We start from the raw sequence: 15,356 nt of genomic DNA, 5'->3' as shown, positions 1-15,356 counted from the left end.
GAGGGGAACAAAGAAAATTCAAGCTGGAACCACAGACCCACAGGGATCCTGTAGGCCTTCAATTCAGAGGGGTGGGGTCAGGTAGGGGTGTTGACCTCATATACCCAAACTCATCTCCTCCACAAAGCAGGGCCAGTTCTCCAACCAGAGGCTGGCCTTCCCCCAGGGAGAGGCAGTGAGGACACAGTGGCCCCAGGGTCACTGGGCCTGGAGTTAATCATCTACTCAGGATATCCCTGGGCCCATTGGCTGCCTGGGGACACGGCCCTCTGGGCTAAAGCCCAAAGCAGTGGGAAGCAGCTCCCCAGCTGGTGTCTGCCCCACCAGCCCAGGGGAAATGGGGCTGATGCTGTTGGCTACTGAAATGGGTGGGCCCCTGGTCTGAGGAGGGAGACAACAGCCCTGCCCTCAGGGAGCCCCAGTCTGAAGGGAGAAGTCAGCCTTGCCCTCACAGAGGCCCTGAGTTGGCAGGAGGGGGAAAGGGCCTGGAAGAGGCATACATTTGGGAGAGAAGGAGTGAAGAGAGGCCAGAGCTGGGGCAGAGAGACGGAGAAGGAGGAATCCTGAGTGGAGAGGGGCCAGGGAGGGTGGGAGCGCTGAGCGGCTTGGAAAATGATTAATCCCCCAGGAGCTAGGACCACCTCCTCTGGTGGATTCTGGGAAGTGTAGGGAAGTAGGGGGTGGGCCGCAGCAAACTGGGAAGAGAAAGAAGGCCTTAGAGATGACCCCAGAGAGTAGGGGGTACAGACCTTCCATGCTTCCCTCTCTAATGGAACCCAGAATTTCTAAGTAGGAAAATGGAAAAGTCAGTGGACGAGGTCACAAAGGTCAGCAACCCCTCCCCCTGCCAGGAGTCTCCTGCCTGGGAGAGTGCATGCGTGTGCTGTGTGTGCACACGTGTTGGTGCATGCATGAGTGTGTTGGCAGGGGATCCCGGGAAGGGGTTGGTGTGCTCACCCAGCATCCTCTGGGATGCTCAGGGGAGAAGCAGCTCAGGCAGAGCCCCAACAGTCTTGACTCCCAGCACAGGGAGCACAGAACTGCAGAGAAGAAAGAAAAGAGCAGTGGTGAGAACTTATGATGCCTAGCATCTGGCCGTGACACTACCAGCTGTGTGACCTTGGCCAAGTCACTGCTCCTCCACACTTGCTTCTCTCCTCTACAACGACAGAGGATGGGGCTCCAGCACGGTGGGTGTACGGGAGCGCAGGATGTGTACAACGGATAGTGTACAGGGTGCTTTCTGGCAGCGGGTGGATACAGTATCAAGTCACAGTGAATCACATCCTGGGAAAGTTTTCAGGTCCTTTTCAAATCTTGTTTAAGAGCATGCATCTGAAGCAGAACTGCTTTGCTTCAAAGAACAGCCCCACTGTTAATGAGCCGAATGACCTTGGCCCTCACATAGTTCTGTGCCTTGATTTCCTCATCTATAAAGTGGGCAGAATAATAATACCCATCCTGGCATCATTGTGAGGATGAAATGAGTTACTACATGTGAAGTGCTTTGCACAGGGCCTGGCATTCCACAGGTCAGGAGAAAGCCTCCCAGGCTGCCAGGGTGCTTTTGACACTGCATACTTGGTAGCCTTCTATGTTACCAAGAGAGCAGGCAACACTAGCCAGCTGGAACTTAATAATATTTTGTTTTGGCTTCATTCTTTTTTCTTTTTTTTTTTAAGATTTTATTTATTTATTTGAGAGAGAGAGAATGAGAGACAGAGAGCATGAGAGGGAGGAGGGTCAGAGGGAGAAGCAGACTCCCTGCCGAGCAGGGAGCCCGATGCGGGACTCGATCCCGGGACTCCAGGATCATGACCTGAGCCGAAGGCAGTCGCTTAACCAACTGAGCCACGCAGGCGCCCCTTGGCTTCATTCTTAAGGCTTTCTTCTGTTGATAGCAAGTGATACTGGTTTTCTAGTTATAATCTTGATAGGGATAAATTTTAAATTTAAGAACCTTAATACTAATAAGGGGTGATTTACCCTCCGGTTCCCTTTCCCATTGGATCTGAACGCTGGTCTTGGTGGAACGGGGCATACGATTGGGAAAAGGAGGAAAAGGAACACCGAAGCTGGCCTCACAGTGCTTATAGTCTGGCATATAGCTTACGGCCTAGTTTCTTTTTTTTTTTTTTAAAGATTTTATTTATTTATTTGAGAGAGAGAGTGAGAGAGAGAAAGAGCACAAGAGGGGGGAGCGGGAGAGGGAGAAGCAGACTCCCTGCTGAGCAGGGAGCCCGATGCGGGACTCGATCCCGGGACTCCAGGATCATGACCTGAGCCGAAGGCAGTCGCCTAACCAACTGAGCCACCCAGGCGCCCAACTTACGGCCTAGTTTCAAACAAGGTAATAAAATAAAAGTAAAATAAAATAAAATAAATAATAAGGGGTGATTTGAGACTATGACAAAATTCTTCAAAGTGGTACCCAGTGTCTGGAGCTTGACCAACCCTGGTAACCTCATGATTCCAATTTTCTTGGAGCTCAGATCAGAGGATAGAGGCATTCCCCGCCCTCCAGCAGAGTTGGCACACCTCCACCCTCCTTCCACTCCTCCCCACCTCTCCTAGCAGTCTCCTCCCTCAGTCCCACGGTAACGGCCACTTACTCTCCCCTCTTGCCCTCCTCACACTCCCGTTTAATCATCCAGAACCCCGCAGACCGCCAAAGCCACCCTGGGTCCCCTGAGCCCTTCCTGGAACCGGTCTTGGCAGCAGATGAAAGACACCCCGCCACCCTTTATCTCTGCCTCGTGACCCGCGCTAGTGGGTTCCGTCCCCCCCTCCAGGGGCGGGGGATCCTGGTGGCCCCGCCCTCCGACCCATGGCCTGACCCTCCTCAAATGCACCCAGAGACGACTCTGCGCCCCCAGTCCGCGCCCCGCCGCTGCTATCCCAGCCCCGTCTTGCAGCAGGTTAAGAGCCCCCCAGAGCCGGGAGCTGCGGACAGAAGCGCACTCGTGGGGGGGGGGGGCAACCGGTCTGGTTGTCATGGCGACGGCGCGGTTGGCCTGGGCCCTACGGGCCACCTCTGCGGGAGGAAGGCTGCGCGGTCCCCGAGGCACTGGGGGCGCCCGGAGACTGAGCGGCAGCGCGCGACGGCGGGCGGCCGGGGGCGCCAGCCCGGGGCGCCGGCTCAGCACCGCCTGGGCGCCGGCCCAGGCCGCACGAGAAGGGACCGAGGGCGCCGAGGAGGACACCCACTCGCCTGCCGCGGAGGAGCCGGAATGGACGCCGCCCCCCGCGCCCCCGGCCCCTCCCGACCCCCCCGGGCCCCCGGCTGGCCGCTCGCTGGTGCAGCGGGACATCCAGGCCTTTCTGAACCAGTGCGGAGCCAGCCCCGGGGAGGCGCGCCACTGGCTCACGCAGTTCCAGACCTGCTACCACTCCGCCGACAAGCCCTTCGCCGTCATCGAGGTGAGCGGAGCGCGGCGCCGGCCATGTCACAGCGAGGGGATGGATGGGGGTTGTACGGCGACGGGTCGCCAGGCATGGCGGGACCAGCTGCGGACTCTGCACAGCGGAAGTGGGAAGGGGTTCGACGGTGCCCTGCCGAGTGCCCGGGACTGGATGAAGCTGCGCGCTGTTCCAATAGTCTCACGCCCAGCCCAGGCGAGGAGACTGGGGACCCTAATCCACTAAGTGTGATGCGCTGGAGAAGTACCCCCCCCCACCATGGGCGCAGTCAGGGGTTCAGATGGCAAGTGGGGAACCTGGACAGGAGCCGCCTGGGTCACCCCTCCCCCCAAGAAGTCAGAGAGTCCAAGGTCGCAGGGAGGCACAGAGGGAGGAACACTAATGTGAGATAAGGGGATGGCAAGACCCAACGGGGCAAAGGGCGGAGCAGGTGGGCGCCGGTAGCCAGAAATGGCGCCTGACTGCTCCTGGGCACGGTAGGGGCACCGACAGGGCCCCTGGGACCAGGCTGCAGGAGTCAGAGCCAGCGTTGGCCCTCCTGAACGTGCCCTCTCCCGCAGGTGGACGAGGAAGTACTCAAGTGCAGTCGGGCCGTATCCAGCCTGGCCTTCGCCTTGGCATTCCTGCAGCGCATGGACATGAAGCCGCTGGTAGTCCTCGGGCTGCCCGCGCCCGCCGCGCCCTCTGGCTGCCTTTCCTTCTGGGAGGCCAAGGCACAGCTTGCCCAGAACTGCAAGGTGCTGGTGGATGAGCTGCGGCACAACGCCGCCACTGCCGTGCCCTTTTTTGGCGGCGGATCGGTGCTGGGCGCCGCGGAGCCAGCCCCTCATGCCAGGTTAGTGCGGGCCCCGCCTGGCCCGGCGTGCTTGGACTCCGCTCCGCCGCGCGCCCTGCCCGAGCCCGGCAGGCCTGGAGGGGGCCCTCTTGAGCACCACGTCTGGCCCACAGCTACGGCGGGATCGTCTCGGTGGAGACCGACCTGCTGCAGTGGTGCCTGGAGTCCGGCAGCATCCCCATCCTGTGCCCCATCGGGGAGACGACCGCGCGCCGCTCCGTGCTCCTCGACTCGCTGGAGGTGACCGCGGCTCTAGCCAAGGCGCTACAGCCCACCAAAATCATCTTCCTCAATAACAGAGGAGGCCTGCACGACAGCAGTCAAAAGGTGTGTCCCCTCCTTACGGGCTCCACTCCCGCGACTCTGGGCCTGGATGAGCCCCTCTCGTGCTCCCGGCTCGCCTCCCAGACGGGCCCCAGAGTCATTCTCAAGCCGGGTGGGTCGGAAGCGGCGTGCTGCCCAGATCCGAACTCTCCCTGGCCGAGGGCTCCGGGAGGAAGTGAGGGTAAAGGGGTCGGTGAGGAAGGGTCCGTGGGGCAGGGGCGCGGTTCGTGGCCGGCTGCAGGCCAGAGGCTCACCCCCTGCGCCTGGACGCAGGTCCTGAGTAACGTGAACCTGCCCGCCGATCTGGACCTGGTGACCAACGCCGAGTGGGTGAGCGCCAAGGCGCGGCAGCAGGTGCGGCTCATCGTGGACGTGCTCAGCCGCCTGCCGCACCACTCCTCGGCCGCCATCACCGCCGCCAGCACGCTGCTCACCGAGCTCTTCAGCAACAAGGGTGAGGGCCGCGCCTGGGGGCGGGGGCGGAGACCAGGCGAGACCGGGTTTCGGGGGAGGGAGGCGGGTCTAGGGGAAGTAGGTGGGTCTCCGGACGATGGACGGAAGCTGAGGGACAAACTGCCAGGGGAAAGCATCTCCCTGTGTGAAAATCATGTACATATCTATGCCGACCACAGAAATCACTTCATTGTGGAGATCTCCCAAAGAGGGTCACTGCCTCCTCTCCCCCCCCCCGCCCTGTCGTATCTGGACCCCCCACCAGGCAGGGCAAATGCAGGAGCGGATGGGACCTGGCTCTTGGGCCAAACTAACCCCTCCTCCTCCATGCCACCCCCAGGGTCCGGGACCCTGTTCAAGAACGCCGATCGGATGCTGCGGGTGCGCAGCCTGGACAGCCTGGACCAGGGCCGCCTGGTGAACCTGGTCAACGCCAGCTTCGGCAAGAAGCTGCGGGACGACTACTTGGCCTCGCTGCGCCCGCGGCTGCACTCTGTCTACGTCTCTGAGGGGTGAGCCTGCGGGGCCCAGAGGGCAGGGACCGAGGGACAGAGCTGGGCAGGTTGGGGCCAAGGAGAGGTCCCAGCCTGCCTCTCCCCTGCTGCGCCAGGTACAACGCGGCCGCAATTCTGACCACGGAGCCCGTACTGGGGGGCACCCCTTATCTAGACAAGTTTGTGGTGAGCTCCAGCCGCCAGGGCCAAGGCTCGGGCCAGATGCTGTGGGAGTGCCTGCGGCGGGACCTGCAGACGCTTTTCTGGCGCTCCCGGGTCACCAACCCCATCAATCCCTGGTAGGTCCCGCCCCCACCCCAGCCCCGGCTCTCCAAAGCCACGCCCCCGGAAGGACCGGCTTCCCCCAAGGAAAGGGCTCCGCTCAGTGTGGCCCCACATTCCCCAGGGAGCAGACCACCCACGGAGTCTGAGATTTCCCCAGAAGCAGAGCACACTTAAAGACGCTCTGCCCCATGGCAGTGGATTCCTTGAAGACGCTCCCCAACTCTCCCAGAGTCCTCAGAAATCCTGACCCTCCAGGCTCTATTCCAGGCCCAGTTGCCAAGCGCTGACCCCAGGCCCACTGCATCTCCAGCGAAACATTCTCTCCTTTCTCTTTCCTTCTGCAACTATCCCCTCACCCAGCTCTGTGGGGACCAAGAGGTGAACAAGAACCCCTCCCCTGGAGGCACAGAGAGCAAAGGACATCCTCAGTCTAACCTTCCTAGCTTTGGGACTCTGGCAGGTCAACTAACTTCTCTGAGCCTTAGCTGCTTCTCTGGGAAAAGAGCAAGCCACCACCAGAATCCTGGCTGCTGCTGCTGTAAGGATGAAACCAGTAATATCAGGGTGTCTAGCATGTAGTAGGTCCTCAAAATAACCAGTGAGTAGTGAGCACCGGCCTTGCCCTAAAAGCCTTCCCCTTCCCCCCACCAGGTACTTCAAACACTGTGATGGCAGCTTCTCCAACAAGCAGTGGATCTTCTTCTGGTTTGGCCTGGCCGATATCCGGGACTCTTATGAGCTGGTCAACCATGCCAAGGGGCTGCCAGACTCCTTCTGCAAACCAGCTTCTGACCCAGGCAGGTGACCCTCACCACCCACCCTGCAGGCCCTGGGACAACCAGGGTGAACCAAAAGCCATGCCTGCTGGAGGTGATCCCAGGCAGCCACAGGCTGGACCAGGCTTGATGGCTAAGTGATCTGCAGAGGAGGAAGCAGCTCCTACTCTACTCTGCCCAGAGGGGGGCGCCCAAGTGGGGACAAGCACGGGAAGAAGGGTGTGACCAAGACACCCCTCCCCCACCCTCACCCCTGGCTCCAAAGCTATAACCCGGGGCCTTCAATTTTCAGTCTAGAGATATGGGAGGTGAGGGTGGGGGGCTTGCCTTCCAGGGCTCTACTCAGGGATAACCTTAAAGGTGGGCCAATTTCTGCGGCCTCTGTTTTGAGGCTCCCTTGCCCAAAATATCACCCCCATTTGCTTGATATTCCACCACTTATTTTAATCCCTTTGGGTCTTACAACTTTTCAGGAGGCCTTCATTAAAACACAAATACTTGTCTGAGAGTCAGCTCACACTTGAAAGGAATGAGCAGTGACCTTCTGGGAGCAAGATCTTGAGGGTTGGAGAACCAGGGGGCTCCCAGAGGGAAGAGAAGAGCTAAATGAGATGGAGTGCCCCCAAGATGAATGCTGTCACTGCCTCCCTCACCTGGGTGTCAGCAGCCCCCCAGAGGGGCTCCCCTCCATCCCACAGACCAGACCAACAGCAGCTCCAGCTCTCTTTCCAAGCAAGGCCCAGGCTTGGATGTTTTCCCCTCGGTCCCGCTGGAGGCTGTCTCCATTTGTGGGAACAGAACACCTCAGCCGGCGGGAGTCCAAAGCCAGAGGTTTCATTCTGCATTTTTGACCCCCCACAATGTGCCAGGCCCCCATACTGGTCGCTGAGCTACTTTCAATCAGGAGGCGCATGGACAAGTACAGAGAGGACCATCATGGCACAGCGGGGCCACGACAGAACCAAACCCCAGGAGCAGCCTCTGACTTCCCTCAGGAGAGGGGTGACAGAGTGCACCGCTGTGTGTGGGCATTAGACAGGCCCAACCTGGAATCCAGCTGTGGCTACATTTGCTCTGTGCCTTGAGGTAAGCTGCTCGCCTTCTCTGAGCTTCCATTTCCTCATCTGTAAGATGTAGAATCCTCATAATGGACACTTAATGTTAGTCCCCCCCACCCTCTAGCTGCCCTCACCAAAGGTTTCTTCAAAAGAAACCAGGAGGATAAAAGGGGAGGAAAAGACAAGCTATGACACAGGGACTAAGGGGATGGATCAAAGGCAGACTACAGGGAGGATCCTGACTAGACAGCCAAAGGCCTGTGGGAACTCTCAGAACAGGGCAGAGATCACGGGAGGACCAAAGTGGGGCTTAACCAGATGTGGTCTTTCAAGAAACCCAAGATCAATCCCAGCCAATGGCAACATGCCCTGTGGGGAGAACATAGAAGCAAAGCCAAAGGTCTATATAAAATGTTTATTTTTGGAGGACTGTGTGGTCTGGTGTTTGGGAGGGCACTCACCCCAACCAGGCCAACATAGAGCCGGAAACAGAAGGCAGGAGACGGGACGCTGGCCACTGCCTACCCTACCCCTGCACACCCCAGACTGGGGCCTGCTCTGCTTTCAAGGTGGGGCGACAGCTAGTGCTGCTTCTGCCCCCGGGATACCCTGAGAACTCACGTGACTTCTGCGGTGCCCGGCCTCTCGGCTCCTCCTGGCCCAATCCCGGCATCAACACACATACTCACTCTCAGTCTCCAAAAAACACTATAGAGCCTAGCTGCACTTGCCAGGCTCAAAAAGGAATCTTTCACATTTGCTCACTTCCGGTTCCTGGTCTTCCTTTCTCTGTCTCCCACTCTCAGTACCCCCACCCGAGCCCTGCCTTACTCCCTTCTCTGAGACAGGAGACCCAGGGAGCAGTTGGCCTCAGGTCTCCTACTAACGAACAGGAAAAACCCCTGTAAGGCATCATCATCAGGGCTCCCACCCCGCAAGGGCCGAGCCCAGGCACCGGGGAAGAGACCTGCCTCTTACCAACACATATACACACACAGCAAAGAACCAAACCAACAGAGCAGAAAGCATAAAGAAACAACTGGGCCAGCAAGGAGGAAGGCAGGGTGGCCCTCGGTGGCTCCCTGTGCCCATCTCGGCCTCTTGCCGTGCCACTCAGCCATCAGTGGCCAGGATGACGGCAGCCCCGAAGATGCCCACACTCTCTCCAAGGAGCTTCATCTGGTTCCAGAACTCAACGCGCCGTGTGTTGTGCCAGTAGGCAACATTGCCATCAATGAGCAGCATGACTGGGGGCAGCAGTATGGCCAGGATCTGGGCAGCCAGGGTCACGTAGTAGCCTGACAGGAAGGCCAGGGCCAGGACGCCATACAGCACGAAGAACAGCTGGATCATGAGCTCCCCTCCCGGGAGATGGTTCAGATAGGCCAGCCGGTCCTCCTTGCTGTGCTGCAGTGAGTAGGCCTAAAGACACACCATCCTCTAAGTCTCTCTGGCGGGCTGAGGAGCCTGTCTGGGGACAGCTGCCCCTGAGATGGCACCTGCAAGTCCGCCTCTGCAAGGTGGGCTTCTGACTCCCGGCTCAGAGTTGGGGCTCTCGGAGAGGAGGGCCTGCATCTTCCCCCCCACCCAGACTAGGGAGCTCATGCGGTTAGGGCCTGGCTCTCCTCACCTTCGGGGCTCAGGAGAGTGGAAGTGTGTCTCCACTGCCAGACTGGGGCTCTCACCTCTGAATACAGAGCTCTGCACATGGGATATGGTGCCCAGTAACTAAGATGAAGCCAAGTGACCTGGAGCCTGTCCAGGTCCCCATCCACACTGGCTCAGCCTAGGTCCTCCAGTAGGGAGTACCGTAACTTGCTACCCTAGGCAACCCCCACCGACTCTAAGTGATAGAGCCCCATCTGGGGTCTGAACCCCACCAAACCTCTCCTTTGCCCCCTCTCTCAGTCCTCTGGGGGCTGGAGCCATGAGAGGACCAGTTCACCTTGTTCTCCTGACTCTCAGGCTTGGGACTGAATGGTCCATGCAACCTCTTCTCTCCCTGGTGGCCATAATGCTGGAAGAAGGGACTCTCAGCCAGGTCTCAGGCACTTGAAGGGCCTCTGAGGCCCAAAAGCTGGCTGGGGCAGTTCCCAGGAGGCAGACCATCAGGAACTACATGCAAGGCCTTATTCTGCCCACCTCCCTGGGTTCTACTTCACTCCCAGGCAAGCACTTCCAGCCAACAGCCCCCCAACCTACCACGCAGATGAGGTAGATGCCCAGGAACACCTGGCCGGTGGACTGGAGGGAGCGGCTGCGGGGTTTCCGGCGGTAGAGCTCCCCAGCACCGCTGGCCAGCACCAGAAAGCCGCCGATGATAGCAACTGTGCGTGAGTACATACGGACCTGGACCGGGGTGAGGGGACCCCAGTCAGGAACTGCAGCCACCACGTTTCTCCTGGCTGTCCAGAGCACAGAAGTGCCCATCGCTATACATCCCATTCCATCTGATGAACACTCTTACCATTTCCAAGTGTGGTGGGCAGGTGCAGCAGAGATAGATAACTCTTTTTATCAGAAGTGGAAACTGAGGCCCAGAGGGGTTACTAAAAATGTCCAAGGTCCTACAGAAAGTGGCAGAACCCAGACACCAAGAGTTGCCCCCTCTGCACCTCCAGGAGTACAGACTCAAATCCCAATGTTCTTTCTGCTATATAGTATAGTCTGTCCCATGAAAAAACCATTGATCCCACTGTCCGGTAGCTGTTCACACATCTGCCTCCCCGACTGGACTGACAGTCCCTGCCTTTGTCCAGGATTATCTACAAGCTTGCAGCACCTGACACGGGTTCTGACACTTTCAGGTTTACATACTGCACTAAATTAATTAAATTTCATAAGATCAGATGGTTGGAACCAGTACTCTCCAAGGTCCCTTTAGCCCTATAGTCTGACATTACTCAACTAATGGTTTAAAGGGTTCTGGTCTCACCTGCAATGCTAACTGTGGTGTGACCTTGGGAAAGTCTGTTTCTCATCTTCGGACCTCAGTTTTCACACTCTGAAAGGTGGTCTTGTGTGGTCTCTAAGGTCCTTTCATCCTTGCAGTCTGTAATAATCTCCACAAGCCTGGGGCTTCTGCCTTCCCAGGCTTCACACTATGCACCTGGCTAGCACCATGCATTTCCCAACTGCCGCGGGGCACAGGGCACTGGCCTCGGGCTCCCCATCCCCCTAGCGAAGTCCCGCCTTGGGCCGAGGTGCTCACCTTCAGCCAGTCCCCGTAGTGGACGTAGCCCCCGATGTAGGCGGCGTAGGTGCTAATGGCCAGCTGAAGGGCGGCCCCCAACGCGAACCAGCGCCGCTTCACTCCAAAAGACATGAAGCTGGCGCACAGCACGGCCGCCCCCAAGTCGAAGTACAAGTAGGGCACTGGGATGTCGGGCTTCCTGCGAGCCGGATAGGGGAAGAAGCAACGAGGACAGAATGAAGCGGGAGAAGGCCCTCGCGAACCCTTGAGTTCCCACAAGCTCCACTGCTCCCCTGAACCGGAGGCCCTTCTCACGGCCAGGACCCCTGCACTACGCTCGATGCCCACCTTGCCCCAGACCGGAGCCCCTAACAAGCCCGAGGTCCTAACTTTTCCCCAGCCCAAGGGTCCCAACTTCTTCCCCACCTCACCGCACCCCCGTTCTTGGGACGGGCCGTACCGCCCCCCCACCGCGCTCGGCGGCCGCGTGGGCCCGCTCACCGGCGCGCCTCGGCCCTCTCAGCGTACAGCATGAGCTGGCTGAAGCAGCCCCAGAAGGGGCAGCGTGTGAGCAACACCGAACCCAGCTGCATGATCAGCTGCAGCATCCACCGTCGCGAACCCATCTTCGACGCCATCTTGGGGAAGGGCAGTCCGCTGCGGCGTCACCCCCGACAGGGAGGCCGGCGCCGGGATGCGACACGCAACTTCCGGGTGTCGCGAAGCGGCGGGGGTGGGGGGTGGTGGGCGGGGGGTATCATTTTTCCCTTCCGACGAGAAACAGTGCTCTCGCTCTCAAGTTCTGGACTGAAGGATGTGTTCCAGCTGCGGAGTTCAGCCTTTCCCTCTGCTCAGGGACTTAAGGATCCCTCCTCGTGGCTCCAAAATTGAAAACTAGACTAGAGGAAGAAACAGTGGGTTCGGGTTATCAGAACCGTGGGCGAACTAGTCTTTGCTACTAAACCTGGGCTCCAATTCTAACTTCAACCCTAACGGACTTTGGGCCTGCACTTTCTAAGACCCATCTGTAAAACGGAGAGGACATGTACCTCACAGCGTTGTTAAGAGGTTTAAATGTGGCAGTGTTGGTACCAGCTCATAGTAGGGGATAGATAAATAGTGTAAACACACACACACACAATCTCTCTACTGTTTAATTTCAGAGTAAGGTGTTCTCTTGGCTAAGTCACTTGTAGAGAAGTTTGGTCTGGGTCTGTCTTCTGTCTGTCCCTTGAGAGAAGAGCAAGATCTTATGTGGACACACGGGACATCTCAAATCAGTCTATCCTCTCCAGCTCCAATGCTCCGGCTAACTACCATCTTTTGTTGGTTTAACTACAGCAGGCTTCAAACTGGCCTCCCTCCCCAGCTTCTGCTTTGGCCTCCTTGTTAATTCTTAGCTTCCCTATTTTATGTTTCCCTAACATCAGGTACCCTTCCTTTGAATCCCTCAGCACAATGGTAATTATATATTTTAGATTCTTTGTTAACAACCAGATTAACCCGAGACTGGGAGCTTCATGAGGGCAAGGACAGTGTCTGATTTGTTTACTATTATATCCTCGCAGCATAGTGTACCGGTTGCATTCAGGAAATACATGCTAAATAGAGAAATGAGGGGCGCCTGGGTAGCTCAGTCATTAAGTGTCTGCCTTTGGCTCAGGTCATGACCCTAGGGTCCTGGGATCGAGCCCCGCATCGGGCTCCCTGCTCAGTGGGAAGCCTGCTTCTCCCTCTCCCACTCCCCCTGCTTGTGTTCCCTCACTTGCTGTCTCTCTCTCTCTCTGTGTCAAATAAATAAAATCTTTAAAAAATAAATAGAGAAATGAACAAAAGATGTTGCTACTAGGTCTCTTTCAGAGTAGGTATTCTGTAATTATTTGTTCAATAAGTGGGTAAAAGTTCTGGGCACTCCAGGATTGCCACTATCTTCCTGCAGCCCCCTACCACCCGGCAACACACAAATTCATCTTCCAATATTGAAGTTAAGACTCTACAAGCATTCCCACCAGGCTATTTAATTCAGATCTGTTTGCTTCCCGTTCCCTGGGGTGGGGAGAGAAGCCTCAAGTGAATTAAAAATTCCCACTCAGCCAGTAAAAGCTACACAAAACACCTCTCACATCTTATTTTTCATAGTCACTGGGATAAAGCCTGGGCATAACAGAAACATGAGAGAGAGAAAGATATATCCATACAAAATCTAGGAAATGGGATCGTGTACATATATGCTGGGGTGAGGGTGCAGGAAAGGAATGTCCAGACGAGGGGAATGAGAAAAAAACTGGATTAAAGGCCATTCTGTCTACCTCCCCCACACACCAGTCACAACCACATAAGGTAAGTTTTCCACAGGCACATAGTACAGAATCAAATTTTCAATTGGCTTTATTTTGCCATCTCTTCAACCAATTCTCAATTCAAATGTGACAAGAATGCACAGTCCTCAGGAAGGAGCTAAGGTGTTGAGGAGGACCGGAACTGGGACGGTGTACGCCCATAAAATAGTTGCAGGAGCCTGGCTGGATTGTGCCCACAGGAGCAATACCCCTACCCCATCCCACCATCCTCATAACTTTAGCAACAGCAGCGGCCAGGGACATGTGTGGGGAGGGACAGGAGACTGGGATTCATGAAGCTTCCCTTGGTACCCATCCCACCGTAATTCCCTCTGGTCTTCAGTCTCTGCCTTCTACTGCCCTAGTCCCCAGAAGGTTGTTGAGAAATACTAAGGGCCAAATCCCTTTCGAGGGTTGGGAAAGATGCTGGCATTGTGCTAGGTCAGAGAATAGGTGAGTGGGAGGGTCAGAGGCCCTGCCAGAGGAACACAGCCATTTGTCCCCCACCCCACCCCACCCCCACTCTTCCCACTCCTGCCCAGGGTGACAACTCAGCTGGAAAGACTTCTGAAGAACAGCCCTTTTTGTCGTCTACATCTCTACCTGCCATCCACATCTCTATCTGCTCTCCCTCCCCAGCTCCTCTGGAGCCCCGCCTGTGCTTGCACTCTGCCACGACCAGAGCTACAGTGACCAGCATGGTGCCCAGGATACCCCGCACAGTAGCTGTCTCAGACAGGCAGAGCCGGGCCTCCACACTGCTCAGCACCCACCACCCCCCCAACAGCTGAGGGCAGGACAAGTCAGGTTGCCCAGGTTGGCACCCACAAGTGCCACAGGTGGTCCAGGCTTCCCAAAGGCCCACTGCAGATCGCGTCACAGTCTTGCACGCAGGTGTTATGTTATTGGCCAGCAGCAGCCACGTGCCCTCCATCCAGATGTCTGCAGTCACCTTGAAACTGAAGTGTGGCAACCAGTTGTCTACAAGAGAGAGGATGCCCAGCGCCAACAAGGCCGCCGAAACCTCAGCCTCCAGCTCACTGATGTCATTCCCAGCCAGAGAGGACCTCCAGGTCTGGCATGGTGGCCAGGCCACACGTAGCAGTTTCTAGCCAGCAAGAGCCAGTGTAGACAGAAGAGGCCCCCAAGCCTGGCTGTGCCCAGCTCGGTCAGCCAGTTGGGACTCAGGTCGAACTGCTCCAGGTTCCCCAGGCCCCATAGGCTGCAGGGGTCCAGAGTGATAAGCAGCTTGTGAGAAAGATCCAGGAGGAGCACAGAGCCCAGGGTGGTGAAGAAGTCCAGGGGCAGCAGACCAGGTGGTGGTGGCTGAGGTGCAACCGCTCCAGGAAACCCAGGCCCCCTAGGGCTCCTCCAGCCAGATCCCACAGGGCACTGTGAGAAAGCAACAGCACCCACAGTCCCCACAGGCCCTGGAAGGAGCCATGTGGCAGGCTGAGTGGGTGGAGGCCCCCCCAGTCCACCACGCTTCCTGCGGCTGGACAGGTAGGTGCACAGTGCTGGGAGCGCTGCCGCCAGATTCCCGAGTAAGGCCGTGGCCACTGTGAGGAAGGAGTGGCCACACCTGCCCCATCCTTGCGCCATGAGGGGCTGGGATGACAATGGCCTCAGGCCTACATCAGGCAGTCAGATACACAGACCTTCGTGCCTCACTCCTCCACCCAGGCCTCTGGGGAAGTGTGGGCGTGCTAGGGAGAGGAAAAATAGATACCATTCAGGGGTCTCACCATTTGCCATGTCCCCCAACATGGTCTTATGGACGCCTCCCTCCATCTCCCATAATTTAACCTGCTACCAAGGCTCTGGCAAGAGCCGTCACAGCCCAAGACCCCAGCATTTTGATCCCTCACCCCAGCCACCTCTCATTCCCTTACGCCTATTAGGATGAAAAGCAATCAGGGAAGGGGCGCCTGGGTGGCTCAGTTGTTAAGCGTCTGCCTTCGGCTCAGGTCATGATCCCGGGGTCCTGGGATCGAGCCCCACATCGGGCTCCCTGCTCCGCGGGAAGCCTGCTTCTCCCTCTCCCGCTCCCCCTGCTTGTGTTCCCTCTCTCACGGTGTCTCTCTCTGTCAAATAAATAAATAAAATCTTAAAAAAAAAAAAGAAAAAAGAAAAGCAATCAGGGAAGATGGTCTTTTAAACCCCAGCACCCCCTCTTTCC

At 57.4% G+C, this 15,356-nt stretch overlaps 2 protein-coding genes and 1 non-coding gene across 4 annotated transcripts; 2 read left to right on the top strand and 1 right to left on the bottom strand.

Moving 5' to 3' along the window:
* Positions 1-1,984: 1,984 nt before the first annotated feature.
* LOC145717473 (small nucleolar RNA SNORA61) lies at positions 1,985-2,132 on the top strand. The gene has a single exon (XR_014140712.1). It is a non-coding gene; the product is annotated as a small nucleolar RNA SNORA61 (small nucleolar RNA).
* Positions 2,133-2,623: 491 nt separating this feature from the next.
* Positions 2,624-8,071, top strand: NAGS (N-acetylglutamate synthase). Of its 2 annotated transcripts, XM_031033988.2 has the most exons (7): positions 2,627-3,420; positions 3,981-4,255; positions 4,369-4,582; positions 4,853-5,033; positions 5,373-5,544; positions 5,643-5,825; positions 6,463-8,071. In XM_031033988.2, exons 1-7 carry the CDS (start codon positions 2,995-2,997, stop codon positions 6,614-6,616), a joined length of 1,605 nt encoding a protein of 534 aa, XP_030889848.2. In that variant the 5' UTR covers positions 2,627-2,994; the 3' UTR covers positions 6,617-8,071. The 2 variants fall into 2 exon arrangements, with proteins under 2 accessions (XP_081661013.1, XP_030889848.2); XM_081804887.1 differs by lacking the exon at positions 5,643-5,825 and having other exon boundaries at positions 2,624-3,420.
* Positions 8,047-11,536, bottom strand: TMEM101 (transmembrane protein 101). Its single transcript, XM_006738793.3, has 4 exons — positions 11,340-11,536; positions 10,857-11,037; positions 9,848-9,994; positions 8,047-9,067 (listed from the first exon to the last, which is right to left on the bottom strand). Exons 1-4 carry the CDS (start codon positions 11,474-11,476, stop codon positions 8,759-8,761), a joined length of 774 nt encoding a protein of 257 aa, XP_006738856.1. The 5' UTR covers positions 11,477-11,536; the 3' UTR covers positions 8,047-8,758.
* Between the last annotated feature and the right edge of the window lie 3,820 nt (positions 11,537-15,356).

This window comes from Leptonychotes weddellii, chromosome 15 (genome assembly GCF_054177405.1).
Source record: "Leptonychotes weddellii isolate Sample4059 chromosome 15, ASM5417740v2, whole genome shotgun sequence".
In the NCBI taxonomy this organism is placed as follows: Eukaryota; Metazoa; Chordata; class Mammalia; order Carnivora; family Phocidae; genus Leptonychotes; species Leptonychotes weddellii.
Note: the sequence above shows the minus strand (reverse complement) of the source record. Positions and strands in the feature narration are given on the sequence as shown.

What these genes read in the sequence shown, in the direction of transcription:
- NAGS (XM_031033988.2), top strand. Translation starts at nt 2,995, where the DNA reads ATGGCGACGGCGCGGTTGGCCTGGGCCCTACGGGCCACCTCTGCGGGA. An exon ending in AGCCCTTCGCCGTCATCGAG is followed by an intron (nt 3,421 to 3,980) that starts GTGAGCGGAGCG and finishes CCTCTCCCGCAG; the next exon opens with GTGGACGAGGAAGTACTCAA. An exon ending in CGAGCTCTTCAGCAACAAGG is followed by an intron (nt 5,034 to 5,372) that starts GTGAGGGCCGCG and finishes TGCCACCCCCAG; the next exon opens with GGTCCGGGACCCTGTTCAAG.
- TMEM101 (XM_006738793.3), bottom strand. Translation starts at nt 11,476, where the DNA reads ATGGCGTCGAAGATGGGTTCGCGACGGTGGATGCTGCAGCTGATCATG. An exon ending in GAGAGGGCCGAGGCGCGCCG is followed by an intron (nt 11,038 to 11,339) that starts GTGAGCGGGCCC and finishes TCCGGCTCGCAG; the next exon opens with GAAGCCCGACATCCCAGTGC. An exon ending in GCATCTACCTCATCTGCGTG is followed by an intron (nt 9,068 to 9,847) that starts GTAGGTTGGGGG and finishes GTGTGTCTTTAG; the next exon opens with GCCTACTCACTGCAGCACAG.